The 15,857-nt window shown below is 48.4% G+C and overlaps 1 protein-coding gene across 4 annotated transcripts in view; it reads left to right on the top strand.

Annotated features, from left to right (window-relative positions):
* Positions 1-15,857, top strand: part of DGKG (diacylglycerol kinase gamma) — a 152,879-nt gene that overhangs the window by 101,127 nt on the left and 35,895 nt on the right. For all 4 annotated transcript variants that reach the window (XM_057738604.1, XM_057738603.1, XM_057738602.1 and 1 more), the window contains one exon: positions 1,152-1,242. In XM_057738604.1, the coding sequence (XP_057594587.1) occupies positions 1,152-1,242 (91 nt within the window). The remainder of the gene's footprint in view (positions 1-1,151; positions 1,243-15,857) is intronic.

Genomic DNA, 15,857 nt, shown 5'->3' with positions numbered 1-15,857 from the left:
TGTCTGTTATTCTGAAGAGTCATCTGCTATGGCCTAAGGAAGACTAGGAAGAAGTAAGAGCCTTCTCCCCTTTGAAGAATGCGCCTTTCCTCTTAGTCCACGGATCTGAGGGTGAGGATCAGTGACACGCAGGGCGGCATCCTCTCTCCTGAAGAACGTGCCAAGAAGAATGTGATTTTGTTTAATCCTTCCTCAGCAAAATCTGCCAGCTTGTAAACCGGGCAGGTGTCCCTTCGCTCAGCCAGCCCCTGATAATGGGATGACAGTTGGGGTGGAAGGAATGGAATATCGTCAGAAACACTTCCCGGTGAGACCGTCTGATCAAAATGACCAAGTGTCAGGCCACACCATCTGACTTTGCAAAGCTCCCAGCTGCATGGGAACCCCACCGTGGTTTTTTCCCCCAGTAAGGAAAATGTTGAAAGATTTTAAAGTTCAAAACAGTGAGCTCTTACTTTGAAGCAAAGAGGACAAGGCCTACCCTTAAATGAAAGATTCTCATAGCCTAAGCAAACAGGCCCACTTCTTGAGAAAGCAGTGGGGGGAACTATTGCTACCAAACAACTCACTTCTTTTCTTCTCTTTCCACCTTGCCTGCAAATCTGTGTCTGCTTCTCTCCTCTCTGCTTCTCCCAATCGGAGCATAGACTAAGTAGCACACATTTTAGCTGGTCTAATGTGGGGCTGTCCCTCCTCTGTCCTGAGACTATACACACCTCAATCTCAAAGGACTGTCTGATCTTCCCATCGTACCCCAACTATTGAAGTTCCTCTGCATTAGCAGTAGGAAGGACAGTGACCAGGGCATGCTGTCACTTGCCACTTCCGGTTGACTTTCATGGAACTCCTCCCTTGATCCAGATGCAGAGGCAAGCAGGCCTTTCTCCTGCTCTACCAGGAAGTTCACAGAGCCGTTGGCAGTTTACCCAGAGTAGCCATGATGTCTAAGAAGTGAATGGGTTTTTCTCTAAGTTCGTAGCAAGAACAGTTGGTTAAAAAATTTCTATCCCTGATCATCCGATTAACGAGTGCTGAAAACATAAGACTGGGGAAACCTGAGGGCTTGGGTGTCCCAGCCCCAACAGCATAGCTGTTGTACATGACCATTGCAAACACAGAACACTGAGCCATCTTTCTGCTTTGTGGTCCAGGATGAAGAACAAGCTGTGGTACTTTGAATTCGGCACCTCAGAGACCTTCGCAGCCACCTGCAAGAAACTCCACGACCACATAGAGTTGGAGGTGAGTTCCCAAGGCTTGCTGGACCTTGGTTCTGCTCCTGGACTGTCACATACCCTCAGAGCTGTCCCCTAAGGTCCTTAAGAGGTGATCCCAAGTGTAGTCCATTGTACCTACATCCTGTTCTCAACACGCCTGCCTTTCTCAGCCTGTCCTGGGGCTCTGTGACCTGGAGGCCCAGGGGACTCAGGGCCACAGTCCCTTCCTGCCCTCAGCCCTCTCCCCACCATGGCCTTGCAACTTCTCCTTTTCTGAGAGGTTAAGACAGGTGCTGCCAACACAGGGAGAGGAGCTGCTATGGGGGCAGAGGCGATGTCCCAAGCCTGGTAAAAGTCTGGGAACTGATGGCCACAGGGTCACAGCAGTGAGGGGTCTGGGGTTGAGGCCAGAGGTGGCCGGACATCCCCCAGCTCACCCGCCTCGGTTTTCAAGGAGCTGACTCCCAGGCACCCAGGGCTGGCTTCATGGGAGTACCACCTGCCCAGTCGCTCAGAAGGGCCCTCAGTTGAATGCTCTTCTGACACTGCCGTGAAATTCTTGATGATTTTTTAGCAGCGGGCCCTGTATTTGCATTTTGAACCGGGCCCCTCAGATACACAGCTGACCCTACTGCTGCACTCGTGCTTTACTGACTCTCCTGGCACAGGGAGCCGCCTGCCGCAGACACTTAGCTTGTCCACTTCCCTTCCGGGCAGGTAAGCTGCTCACTTCCCACCCCCACCCCGAGGCTGCTGGGCTGCGCGCGTGAGGTCTTCTCACTTCCATGAAAAGGTCTCCTTGGTCTCTGGCCACTTGAGAGCCCAAACTTCTCTGCACACCTGCTGTCTCTGCTCTGCAGGCCCTCAGGCCCATCGGGTCCCTTGCCCATAAGTTCTCAGTTTACCAACCCCCACTTCCCATGGGATTCAGGCCTGCAGTCTTGTTTTCACTTGAGAAAAACAAGTGAAAGGCCGTCAGAGAATTCGGCCAGGATGGGCCCCCCCCAGCCCACCTGCTTTGTCCCTAAGCCTGTAGTAGTGGGCAAGTGGGGACTGGGCATCCCTTGGAGGAGGAGCTTTTGGTCTGAAGCAGTGTGGGAAAGCCCTGCGGTCCCTGTGGAAGGAGGCCTGCGCTTACAGGGAGTTTTCACAAACAAGACACAAAGCCAGAGATTCTGTGCTTCTCTTTGACTCATCTGCCTGCCTCTCCCCAGCGGTTGCTAGGTTACCAACCCCAGGGTGGGAGGAGCCGCCCCAGCTAATCCCCTGAACTTTTAGCCAGCTCAGTCAGGGGGCAGGGAGGCCCAGGAGCCGGGGGGCACGGGTGCCCAGGGGGTACCGCCCCCACCTGGGAAAGGCTGAGAGGGCCACCGTCCTCTGTGGACGCATAAATCCCCGGCCAGGGAGCTGCAGGGAAGGAGGGGAGGGCTGGGCTGGAGACTGAACGTGGCTGGAGCTCTGTGTGCATTTTTCCTGTTGGCATGATCGTCTGCTGGGGTGTCTTTAAATATACCCCAAGTGAGGGACAGCCCTGGCCTAACCGCTGCCAGCTGCAGACACACAGCGATTGCTTGTTCTCCCTGCAGCTGGCCTTGAAACGGTGCCCAGAATAGAGCAGCTCAGCTCCCCTGCCTCTGCGGGCTCGGCCTTCCCAGCTCCCAGCAGCGCCCGTGGGCCCCTCTGAGTCCAACACGCCGCGGCTCTCCCTCAACCGCAGTGGGGGCTGGTGGCCTCTGCAGGGGGTGGGGGGTCACGCTGTGGGTCGTTGGCGGCTTTCAGGAGCACTTCTGGTTTCCCTTAGCTCCCCATAATGAGTCTTTTTAGTATTTATTCATGAGGCTAAGGATGAGGGGCGCATATGACAGGCAGCTTCTGACAGCCCGCAGAATTGGGGCAGGCATCGTTTTGTATCCAGGGAGCCGTGGGTGGGAAGTCCTGGGTCTTGTGATCCAGAGGAGGCCAAAGAGACAGAAGTGGGAGGCGTGTGAGTGACAGGTGTTAGGAGGCTGTGGGGCAACCACAGGTAGATTTGAGGGCCTCAGGGGCCTCAGGAAGAGCAGTAAGAAAAGGTATGTTAAGTGACCTTCTACAAGTGGCCGCTTCACACAACAGCCCAGGCCTGGAAGGACCAGCACACTCATCAGTTCAAGATCAGCAGCCCTGGGAATAACCCCACACAGGTATTTATACTCATGTCATCACTTTCAAAGCCCTACCACAGCCTTTATTCCAGACTCACACAACAAGCAGTGAGCTAAGTAGGCCAGGTATTCTTATCCCCACATCACGGAAAGCAAGCTGAGGCACAGAGGTTTAGAAAGATAAGCAGAAGGGAGAGAAAAGTAACAAGGGAAGAGGAAAAAAATCACAGGCTCTGACCGCCTACTGTAATGTGCACTTACTTGATACAATAACCCCGTGAGGCAAGTATTATCATATTTTTTTAAATGAGGAAACTGAGGCTCAGATACATTAAGTAACTTCACCAAGATTTCATTGCTGGAAACCTGAAAGAGAGAAAATTCTAGGCCTCCTGCAAGGAGCTTAGCTTAGAATACAATAAATAGAGATTCCCCTAACAAGTGCTAGAAATTCAGCAAATTTTTCAGCATGGCTGCACTGTTTCTTCCTCCTTTATTGAATGTGAGACTACTTGGTTCTGTCTCAGCTGAGGCAGCTGGCAGGTCTGCTGAGAAATGCTTTCAGAGAACAGAGGGCACAGTCCTACTGCTCATTTGAGGAAGGAGGGGGTTCAGGCTGGACAGGAGGAGAGTCACAGAGGGAAACTGCCTTAAAGTTTACCAAAGGTTTTCCCACGCAGCATCTCATTTTATTTTGATCCACAGAATGTACAGGGAAGATATTAATGTCCTCACTGTATGGGTGAGGACCCCGAGGCTGAGAGGTTCAGTGACTTGAGAAAGGGCACGAAGGTAAGGGGTTCAGGGGAACAGATAGGAAAATCTGCTTTGTTTCATGACTGTGTGTCACCTTGGTAAAACCTGGACGGTGAAACATAAAGCTGAAACGAGCTTTTGCGGGGAAGGTCTCCACTGAAAGTCTCTCACAAGGAATACACCCTGTTTTTCCGAGGCTTGTGGCTTTTTGAGGACTGGGAGACTTGGTCCCTTCTCTGAAATAAAGCTTACAGCCCAGTTGACAGAACATACAAGAGCTGGTTAATATAATACTCACTTAACTAGTGCTAAGGAAACTGGATCCTGGGGCCTTGAGGAGATACGTAAGCAATCACCCTGGCCACTGTTTTGGGGTCAGAGACTACGGCAGGGGAGAAGTGACTCCAGATCTACAGCTCACCTGCAGACACTTGGTTGGGGGGCTGGGGCTCAGTGAAAGGGGCTTAGCCCGGACAGGCATTAGCCCTCCTCAGCAGAGCTGTGTTGTCTGTGCCTCAGTATTCTCATCTATAAAACGGGAAGAAAGCAGTTAGCCTGCTTCCCAAGGCTATTATTCGGATTAACATTTTCAGGTTTGTTATTTTTTTAAGTAACTGGCAATGGTGCCAAGTGCCTCACAGAATCTACAAAGCAGCCCCAAATGGCAGGTGTCATATCACCTTTCCAGAGATGGGAATAGAAGCCAAGAGAAAGCAGAGGCTCACCTGAGGTCCCCTGAGGAGTCAGTTCAGGCTTCAAACCCAGATTTGCCCAAAACGCGGGAGTTTCAGGGCAGTCCTGGCACTTGATCCTAGAGCAGAGATTCTCACAGGTATGAGGTTATCTTTGATCCACTCATAGTCACATCCTCTTGTTTTAACATTTCAGATAACATTAAAAGCAGGCATGAGACGTCCACATTTATGGAGAAAGAGAGCAAAATATATATATATATATATTGCAAATGCATGCTCTAAATGCTTCTTCCACGGGCACACAAAGGAAGCTGAGAAAGCTAGTGCCGTTCCTGGGAAATGAGTGCTCGTAAATTGTGGTTGCCTCTAATTAAGAAGCCAGCGTGTCACCCGCATGGTTGTCCTCAGCCCTGGTCTCAATGTCTCTGACGTCCCTTCCCTTCCAAAGCCACCCTTGATCCCTTGATGTGTATTCTAATCTGATTTTACCTGAGTAAATGGGGTGGGGGGGGGGGGGGCCGGGCCGGACAGTGAGTCACCACCCCCACTCCAGCCCAGACCAGCCTTGCACAGGTTTTGAGTTATAGTTACGTGGCACAAACCGGGCAGGCTTCCACGCAAGCACTTATTTTATTACATGTCGTGGAAAATTTTCATTTTCCTGGTTAAAACTAAGAACTTCCAGAATTCCTTGATATTCTATCTACTTTTAAACAATGTTCGCAAGGGAAGGCTAGCCAGCTCCACTAATATGAACCTCTGCATGGGGAAAAGTGAGTCCAAATGTGGAAGCTGCTTTAAAAAAATCTGTTACCCAATATATTTTGGGAATCTCTGCACATCAGTTCCCACCTTTTAATTGAGGATGTTTTTAATACAACAAAGTTTTGAGAAGTTTTTATATCAACTACTTCCATCTCCCCCTCACTTAGAATTGGTACGTGTCAATATTCTGTTTTATTCCCTTCAAGTATCTTTTTAACCAAAGAAATGAAATTTGATGGGTGGAATTGAGTTCCCCACAACCCTTGGGTGCTCTGCAGCTTGCCTTTTTCACTCACCATTAGTTCTTAAGATCTCTCCATGGTGACATTGCTGGAGCTAGTTCATTACTTTTACCTGCTTTGTATTGCGGGGCTCCGGGAATACACCACCCCACAATGGGAGGAGTCGCAGAAATGGGAGCCCTCAGACACTGCCAGGGAACAGAGGTGGTAAAGCACTTTGGAGAGCCGTTTGGCAACAGAAGCTGAACTGAAAATGCAGCTGTAGGCCGAATGACCCAGCAGGTCCTTCACATCCTAGACCTAGAGGATTTCCTGCGCGTGAGTTCACGAGAGGATGAGCACGGAGGTGCAGCGCAGCACTTTTTTACTACAACAAAACGGAACCAACCCCAAAGTTATTCTAACACTTCAAAACGACAGTGTGAGTGAAACTACTAAAGGCCACTGAATCATACACTTTAAAGTGGTTAATTTTGTGTCAGGTGAATTTTATCTCATTTTTTCATGTGATTTTTACAAAAGGGAGTGTGCTAGGCACAGTTCTAGGGACCTTGAAGCCGTATCATGAGCTAGGCCCTGTCTATGAGAATCCTAACTTCTAAAACTAACATTTAGCACAACCATGTGCACGTAAAGAAGCTGAATAAATGATGAATCCAATTACTTTAAGATTGAGCAGCTATCTTTAGCTACGCCAAGCCAGTCAAGTGTCATTATTTTTCAGAAGAGAGGAATCAAGGACTTTACAGGTTAAGTAGCTTGGCCAAGCTCATCCAGCCAGTAAGTGGCAGGAAAGAACCCATGGCTGCCTTGGTATCCACTGGCAATGTTGCACACTCCTAAATTAAAGAGGAAGAGACCTTCAAGCACCTTGGCCTCTTTTGGCATCTTCTACACCTTCTCAGCTTGGGCAGGTAGAGCCTTTCAGGGCTTGGAGCAATGAAGGTGGGAACTGGCCAAGCGCTCAGCCCATCAACACAGCCACAGTGATTCCAAGGGAGATGAAACAAAAACACATTCATGGGGAAGGGAAAGTTGAGAAGAGCATTGCAGGGGATTTTGAGTTCTTAGAAAATGAAAGGTAGCAACCTGATCATGCCTCAAACCCTAGAGTCAATGGCTGGAATGGGCCTTAAAGAGACAGCTCTTCCATCTATGGGGTCCATTCCCTTCCTCCATGAAGTCCAGGGGCTCCATCTTCCCAGCAGCATCCTCACCATGAGACCACCCAAGTCAGATCTTGCCACTTCAGATTTCTCCTTCTTGCCCATCCTACCGCTCTCACTGCTCCAGATGCCCCAGCCTCCGTTTCTTCCCGCTCCCTCCTACGACGTGCGCTAAACTCTCTTCTTGATTATAAAAGTAATCCAAATCCACGGTAGAACATTTTAAACCAGAGAGAGGCAAAGGGGAAAAGTAACCCACCACCTCAGCAATCAGGGATCGGGACTGTTCTAATGTTGGCCTTGTTTCACTCCTGTAATAACAGTATCCCTTTAAAAGCAGGCCTCTGGAGGACCTCTATGACTCTTTGATTTCCTAAATCTTTACCCCTTTTTAAACACAGTTCCCTCCTTTCTCTCTCTCTACCTCTTTCAGCCCTGCACTGACTATAAGTTGCCTTCACTGATCCTTAAAATCTTTCAGCCTACTAAGAAATTGTCTCTGTCAGTTACTCCTTAAAAATCCCATTGTTTGCTTACAGTTTCTGACATATAACTTTTTCTCTCTTAAATGACCCTCTTTTTTATTCCCTGCATATGCATACCCTGTGTTTCACGTCAAGCCTCCACTCATCCCTATGCTTTTATTTTCTTATTCTTTTCCATTTCCTTTGTTCTTTGTGAATTGCTTTGATTTTCTTTGTCTTAGACTCCTGGCTATATACTTTGTGTCTCCCAAGGACTTTGGAATAACTTTTAGGGTTGAATTCTCATGCCTACGTTTTCACAAAGCAGGCAGGGGGGTATGCAGCACAGTGGAGAGATGAGGCCCGAGGGGGTCTCAGGAGACGGAGGTTGGGGTCACGTGACTCAGCATGTTGGGCTAGAAGGTACCTCCACACAGATTCCTGGGCGATCTCCAGGCTAACCTCTGCCCCAACGAGCTTAACTTTTCTACCCATCAAGGTCCCTTAGTGAAAGGAGAACTTTCCCCAAGCTATGTCTACCAAACACATGTATCTTTTAAATAATAATGACCTGTGAGGCCCTGTCAGTGGGACATGTGTTATTTCTCTTGGACTTTTTAAAATATTGAAAAGAATTCTTGATCTCCATGTCTACACTCAGGAGTTTCAGGGACCTTGGATGAGAACCATTCCAATCCTTTTCGGCTTCTACAACCGGGTTATGAAACAGGTAGAGAATATCACATACCCATATGTTTCACTGGCTATAGCGGATAGGTCTTCGGTTATCTACCTCAGTGAGGTCGTAAACTTGCTGATCTCAGTGTTCTACAGAAGAGGAATTAAGAAAGGAGAAGAACTGACTCCTTCAGGAAGGGCATATAATCTAACAAAGGGCCACTTAAATACTGTGTACACATACACGTATATCTCAAGTCCGTTGGGATCCACACATTAGTAACAACAGCAGCCACTTCCTGAGCACTCACCTTGCAATAAGCTGTGTCCTGGCGCTTTTGTACACTGTCTTGTTTCATCCTCATGACAACTCTGCATGGTGTATATTATTTACGCAAGGAAACTGAGTCTCCTAAAGATAAGTACTTCAAGATCAGATTAGGTCCAAGCCCATGTGCCCCCACGATGCCACAGCACTTCCTGTAGGAGCTGGCCTCTGCATCACACCTCTTCTTTCCCCCCAATGTATGTGTCAGCTGAGTTGGTGGTGGGGCTCCCACTTGGGACTCGGCATGTCTATTAGGCAGTCGGCTGTCTGAAGCAAGGGCTCTACCTTATTCATCCTGTATCCCCAGTACCTGAAATGAAGTAATTGCTCTCTGGTTATTGATTGTACAATTTGAACCAAAGTGTGAAAAATCCCATAATTAAGTGTGGACACCCACAGAAATTACGACTTGACCAGCCTCAAGTGGTACCTTTTTGTTGGCAGCCGCCAAAGTAACAGGGACCCACCTTGCCTCATCGGTAGCACAGAGTGGGAGATGGCTGAGCTTGCAGCCTGGCTCTCAGGCCTTCTCTTAACTGTGCGATGAGTGGGAAGACCTCCCACACCCATCTCGGAGCTGTTGCTGAGACCTTTGAAAGTAGCTGAGGGTCTGGGACAACTGTGAACCCAGGACAGGAAATGCCAGAGTTCTCCCACCTCTTTCCCACCGAGGATAGTGAAGACGGTGCGTGGGCAGAGCCCATATGGCAGCAAGGGTGCAGGGCTGCTAGGGGGTCAGAGGGAGTGACTCCAAAAGGCAGAAGAAGGGGTCTCCATCCTGAGCCCTCTCTGGTGGCCAAGAAGCCTACCTGCCCCTGAGCCTTGCCAGTCCCTATGGCCATCGGCCCTGCTCTGTCTGCAGGCAAGTCTGACCCTTCAGAGAGCCCCATCCACACCAAGTTAGTCTGAGCTCCCCAGACAGACAGCAAAGCCCATGAATCTGCATCTAGAGCAAGAATGCCTTAGCACACCAGGTTTTTTTTTTTAACTTGGGGAGGGTGGAGCAGCGGATAGGAAATGGCTTTGCCCTCTGTCCAACTCTGAGGCAACCCACCACCGTGAGCTCTGAGAAACAGCAGTTTTGTTTTGGAAACTGGCACCCAGGGCAGGCTTGCTCCTGGAAATGAATTTGGTTCCCCCTCAGCTGCAATGTTCTACTTCCAGCCTCCCTGCCAACACCCCTTCCAGCTGCCCCTCTGAAAGGCACCATTGTGCCCGCCTGGCACAGCAACAGAGGAGGGCTGAAGAGGAAGAAAACATTTTCTGCCCATGGGATGTTCTTAAGCAGGTTGTGTGTACGTGGCTTCAATGCTGCATTCCTGGAGCCCACACAAACCTGCCAAAACTCCATCATCCCTGTCACAGATGGCAGCCACTTTCCGGTCTAACTGGCCCCCCACCACTCACTGTCAGAGAACGCAGAGCATGCAGCTAGATGGACACAGGCGGTGGGAGGGGGACCATGGTGACACTTTTTCAGCACAGCGCTTTAGCCTGCCAAAGCAAGGCTGAACGAAGACCCCAAATCTCTGAACTGGAAGGGGATCTGGTCCCATGGACCACTCAACAAAAAGTTCATTCTGGCACATTCTGATAAGTACATCGAGGCTTCTCCTGAATACTCCAAGGATAGGAAACTCACTACTTTTCCAGAAGCCTGTTCCATTACTGGAAAGCTCTGACTTTCAGAAAGGTCTTCACGATGTTGAACAAGGACGTATGTCCCTTTCATCGCCATATTCTTCCCTTGTCAGCCCTTAGCACAATGCTTGGAACAAAAGAGATGCCCTATAAGTGTTTGTAGGATGCGTGACTGCATTCCCCATCCTTTGGGGCTGTTTTCACCCTCTGGGGGCACACAGAACATGCCTTCCTGCTCCTCCACACGACTGCCCTTCATAGGGCTGAAATCTGTCTTCCATGTCATCTCGTATTGATCTTCACTGAGCTAAACATCCCCAGTTCCTTATATAACTCGATGTATAGACCCCTGACTATCCTGACCATTCTTCTCTTGATAGATTTCATTTTTTCCAGTGTCTTCCTTACAATGAAGAATCAAACCCCTCACATCTAGAATACTCCAGAAGTAGTCTCATGGTAATAAAGCATGAAATTAACAGGCCTTAGGTACATGTTCTGTAAGCTGGACTGTCTTCTGGATCTTGTCATCTGCATCTTCTGCAGGAAACCTGTAGGTTCACGAAGACCCCACAAACCTGGATAAACTGGGAAAAGAAGGACCTTCCTCGCTTCACTGAGTCAGTGTTTCCTCATCTGTAAAAAAGAGGATACAAATACCAATCTTGCAGGGCTGCAAGGATTAGACATAAAATATATGAAGTGCCTGGTTCATAATAGTTAATAAGTTATGTTTATTAATATTATCATATAACATGTGTATATTAGTATTAGTATCCAACTGCCCACAGCAGACGTTAGCTCCTAAAATGCTATGAAACAGCGCCTCTGAACGCAGGGGAAGCCCTGTTCTGGAAGATTTAGCTACATGCCAGGCCAAATTTTTTCTTTTTTTAATGCAGATGATACTGGACTGTCTTTCTAGTCACGCTATCACCACTCATCAATACCACTCAATTTCTTCCCTTTTCTTCCCTCAGGATACTCATCAGATTATTGACACTAATTCTCTCTTGTTCTTCTCTAGGGAAAATAGACAGCATTGTTTGCCCTGACTGCTTTTCTTTCACTCCCCATAAATGTCTGTTCTGGCCACAGGCCCTGCAGATATGCAGATATCTACTGCCTTCTCAGTGGTGTGCTGGGGCTGGCTTGCTTGCTGGCACATCTTTTCCTAACTCTGCTTTCAGTGATGTCACGTTGGTAGCTTAAAATTGGCCATAGTGGGAATATTTACACTGTGGAACACCATGGTCAGAGTCTCCTTTTTTTCTGGAGAGCCTGTTGTTAAGCATTTAACAGGATACCACTGCCTCTGGAATTGACCTGCTAGAGGTCCCTCGAGGAAATGGGACTGTGTCCCATTTCCACTCCATCCCCAGGGTCTAGCACAGAGTAAGTAGGTTCCCAACATTCTGGATGGATGGATGAGTGCTGTTTGTCTTCTGTCTCTTAATGTCTCTCTCATATACATCGTGCCCCATGTATCCTATTCTTGTTACCAGCTGTTCAGATATAGATTTCCCTTAGCTGTGATCAGAGGACCACTTCTTGCAGACTTGGATTAACCTTCCATACTTCTCCCTAATCTGGGCATTCAGTCCACTTTATTCAATCAATATAGTCACCCTGGGAAGTTGTGGGAACTCATCTAGAAGGAAAGAAACCTTGTCAGGTTTCTTTAAGGAACACCTTGGTTTTCATTTGGGGGTCTCTGTACACATTCTTCCAATTAAAAAATAGGTATATTGGACTTCTGAAATGGGTAAGATATGCCAGAACCACAGAAGACACAGGGCCATGTAACATATGGTCCCTCCCCTCTGAGAGCTTACAATCTCCTGGGGACAGGAAAATATGCACGATACACGGCAGAATATACATTCCATATATGACAGAAAAACAAAGCAATGAAAATTCAGAGAAGGGGAAGATCAGTTTCTAGCTAGAGCAATTTCCCCTATAGAAAAAACCTCATAGAGGAGTTAGCTTTTGAGCTGGAAGGGTAGGATTTTAATAGGCATAAAAGAGCTGCATGGCAATTTAGGCAGTGAGTACAGCAGAAACAGAAGCAAATAGGCCCAACTCTGTGGCCTATATATGTGGCCCTAATTAAGCCCTAACTCTTGCAAGAGACAGTCGTGTGATCTAGGAAGGTCACTTACCAGCTCTAGGCCTCACTCTTCCCATTTTGATAATCAGACATTACCAAACCTAATGTCCCATCTGGCTTTACCATTCTAAGATTCTGTGCTTTGGCTCTCATCCAGCTGCCAAAATTCCTCTTTACAAAGTCACTTGTGTCCTCTTGGTGGCCAGTCTAAATGACCAAAGGTCTAACTCCAGATCTGCTGACTCTGATTAGCTCTATGACATTGGACCATTCCTTTCACCTCCTTAACCTCCATTTTTCTCATCTATAAAATGAGGTTATTAGACTGAATGATCCGATCTTTCAAGACTCTTCAGGTCTTTGATTCCATAAGAACACAGATGCAGAGAGGTGAAAAAGAGATCCTTTTTGGAGAATGGAAAGGAAGAATTCTTGGAGAAAATGGTATTTGTAGAGATTTGGAGGAAGAGCACAGAAAGGGTGCTAGGGTGTCCTTAACTGTATCCTTCCACTAAGGGACTTGTAATCATGGGTCCACACAAGGATCATCATCCACTGAATCAGAACCCGATAATGGATGATTCAGGCTGGTGACACCTGAACCCACTAACCAACCTGAACATCACCAAAAAACGAGACCAGTAAACTCTGTGCCTCCTGATGAGATGCAATAGGAAATACACTGATAGAGTATTCTTGCCAGAATGTCAACCCTGAATTGATCAAGCCTCCAGATAGGCTGGGAATATGTTTAAAAGACACCTCAGAGATGCAATCAGCAATATCCAGGATCTGGAAAATGCTACATGGCCTTACTTCTTAGAGGGTGGTCCATTACACACGCAGCATCAGTATCACCAGGAAGGATGCAGAAATGCAGTCTCGGGCCACCTCAGACCTCCTGAATCAGAATCTGCATTTTAATCATCCTGAAATGATTTGTATGCACATTAAAGTTTGCTCTGCTCTTCTAGACAAACGACCCATTTCCTTCAATAAATATTATAAGGCAAGAAAAAACAAAAACAAAAACAAAACAAGGAATTTATAGATCAGAAGAAACCTAAAAGACATATCAACCAAATTCAATCTGTAGACCTTTCAGACAAAACAAATATTTTTTTAAAGTGAGACTATCGAGGAAATTTGAACAATTACAGGATGTTTATCAATATTAAAGAATTGTTACTTTTTAAGAGTGATAAGAGAATCGAGATAATTCTTTTTTTTTGAGTCTTGTTTAAAGATACGTACAGAAGTATTTATAGATGAAATGACAGAATATCAGAGATTTGCTATAAAGTAGTTCAAATGAACTGGGGTACAGTTCAAAGAAGATTAGCTGTGAGTTGCTAATTTGCTGAAGCTGAGATTTGGGGTACATGGGATTTATTATTTTCCTATATATTTGAAAATATCCATAATAGAAAGATTTTTAAAAAGAAAGTCCAAGAAGGAGTCATCAAAGATGGGAGAGACAATCAAGATAACGTGGAGGCAGGGAACCCCAGAAAGAACATTTCGAGCTGAAAGGGGACAATCTGTGTTCTAAGCTGGAGAAAATCAACGTACTTATTCCGTGGCACCGTGAATCGAGGTTAGAAGACGGGAGAATTTCCTAGTTGCTAAAAACTGAAACAGGTCATCAAATAAATTATGGGATCTCCTTCTCTGAGGACCTTTAGAAATAGCCTCGTCCGGGCTGAAATGGAGGCGGCCTCACTCAGATTCGCCGCCTTTTTCAGGTCACCGAGGCCGGCAGGCACACACCTGCCCCCGGGGCTCGGAGAAGCCCGAAGCCCGGCCAGTGGGAAGCCCCGCTGCCCTCTCTCGCATCCTCGGCTGTCTGTCCCCTCAGAGAGCACAGAGAACCTGGCGGGTCCTAGTTCTGGCCAGAATGATGGCGATTTTAGGGAGCTGAGAGATGGGGGACGGGATCGGGGGAATGGGATGAATACGACTACGCACCGGGCCACCACCAAACAAACCATCCCTTGGCTCAGAAAAAAAAAAAAACCTGCAACTGAGGACGATTGCTCAACTTGACGACAGCTGCGGGCCGCCGGCACAGCAAGGCCTGGAGCAGGCGCCGGCAGATTCCTGAACGGCTTCCAGGCGGGCAGGAGCGGGGCTGGCCTGGATGCACCCCACCCCGCCCCGCGCCTGCAGCGCCGCAGCCTCGGACCCGGGCGGCCGGCAGCAGGCACCTCGCCTCCCGCGCCCACGGTGAGCGCGACGCGGGGCGTGTGCGCGCCTGCTGCCGGGGAGCCGGGGACAAGAGCTCTCTGCGTCGACCCATGCCGGGCTGTGAAATACCTGGGTTCCGCTGCAGCGCAGCCTGGGCTCCGAGGCGAGCCTGCCAGCCCGGTCCTAGGTTCGGGATGGCCAGCGGTGCGCGCAGGGACCGCCGCCCTCCTTGCGCTCTCCCCAGGGGCACCCCCGCGTGCCAGCGGGGGGAGGGGGCCCCATGACGTCATGGAACTATTGGAGGATTTAGCTCAGGAACCCGCCGGGAGCGGCCCTGCGGCCCGTGTTCCATTTAAGCCTACGGTGTACTTCCCTCGGCTCCATGTTCCCAAACCCAGCAGGGCAGTTTTCTACCCTTCCCGAGCCCTGCGCAGCCCTGGGCTTCTGAGAGAAATCAGTGTGTGGTGCGTAGGCCAAGAAGCGTGGAGAATGGGCATGTGGGTATGGTCTGGCAAGGCTCCCACTAGCAGGGGCTGGGCCAAGAGGCCATCAAAATGCTTCCAGCCAGATCTCAGGTAGTGGGAGAATGCTTTCAGGCGGAAAAATGCCTCGTGGCCCAGGCAATATTATTGTTAACGAATAACCATACAGACAGTTAGGAATGCTGCTGTCTTCCAGAGGCCACTCAAACTCTTGCGGTAGATGCTATTTCCCCACCCCCATCCCATCTCACAGATAACAAATTAAAGCTCAAAGAGGTTAAGGAACCAACGCAGGATCGCACAGCTGGCAAGTGACAGAGTCAAGATTTAAACCCATATCTCTTTGTCTCCAAGCCCAGGCATGCTCCTTCCAAGACAAGGCATTGCCTCTCAGTTTTCAAATAGGTGCATTCCAAAGGTGGGGGCATCCACAGCCAACAGTCCCCAGGCTCCACCCGCCCCCCCGCCCCCCACCTTCTGCTTGCTCCAGTCCACCTATGACTCAGTGAGACAGTGGGGGAAGGGGACATGCTATCATAAAGCAGAGTGCGGACTGTTTGCTCTTCCAGAGAGAAGTTAACGGCTTACCAAGTTAATAACTAACACTCCTAGCTTGTTATGACTAGAGATGGAGGGGACAGGGTACACTTAAAATGGCAGCAGGGAAGAAAGGTGACTTTGTGGAATACTGTGTGCCAAGGACTGGGCTGTGCTACTGGTCTACTTTTTTTTTTTTTTTTTAAACACAAAGCTGGCACAGAGGCAAGATAGAATACTAATACCAACATTGACGTCCCAGGCACTGCTCTAAGTACTCTACAATACAGAGTAGTGGTGGGAGATTTCAATTATTCAAACAACAGCTGGAAGTTTAATTTTGCAATAAGTCTAGCATCAGCAAAAGTCCCAACTTGCTGCACTGACTCTTTCGTTTCCAGAGTAGAATCTGTCATCTGACTTGCCTGGATTTGCAACTGAGCTC

Source organism: Hippopotamus amphibius, chromosome 6, assembly GCF_030028045.1.
Source record: "Hippopotamus amphibius kiboko isolate mHipAmp2 chromosome 6, mHipAmp2.hap2, whole genome shotgun sequence".
NCBI classification, from domain to species: domain Eukaryota; kingdom Metazoa; phylum Chordata; class Mammalia; order Artiodactyla; family Hippopotamidae; genus Hippopotamus; species Hippopotamus amphibius.
The sequence above is the reverse complement of the archived record's forward strand: the minus strand, read 5'-3'. Positions and strand labels throughout refer to the sequence as shown.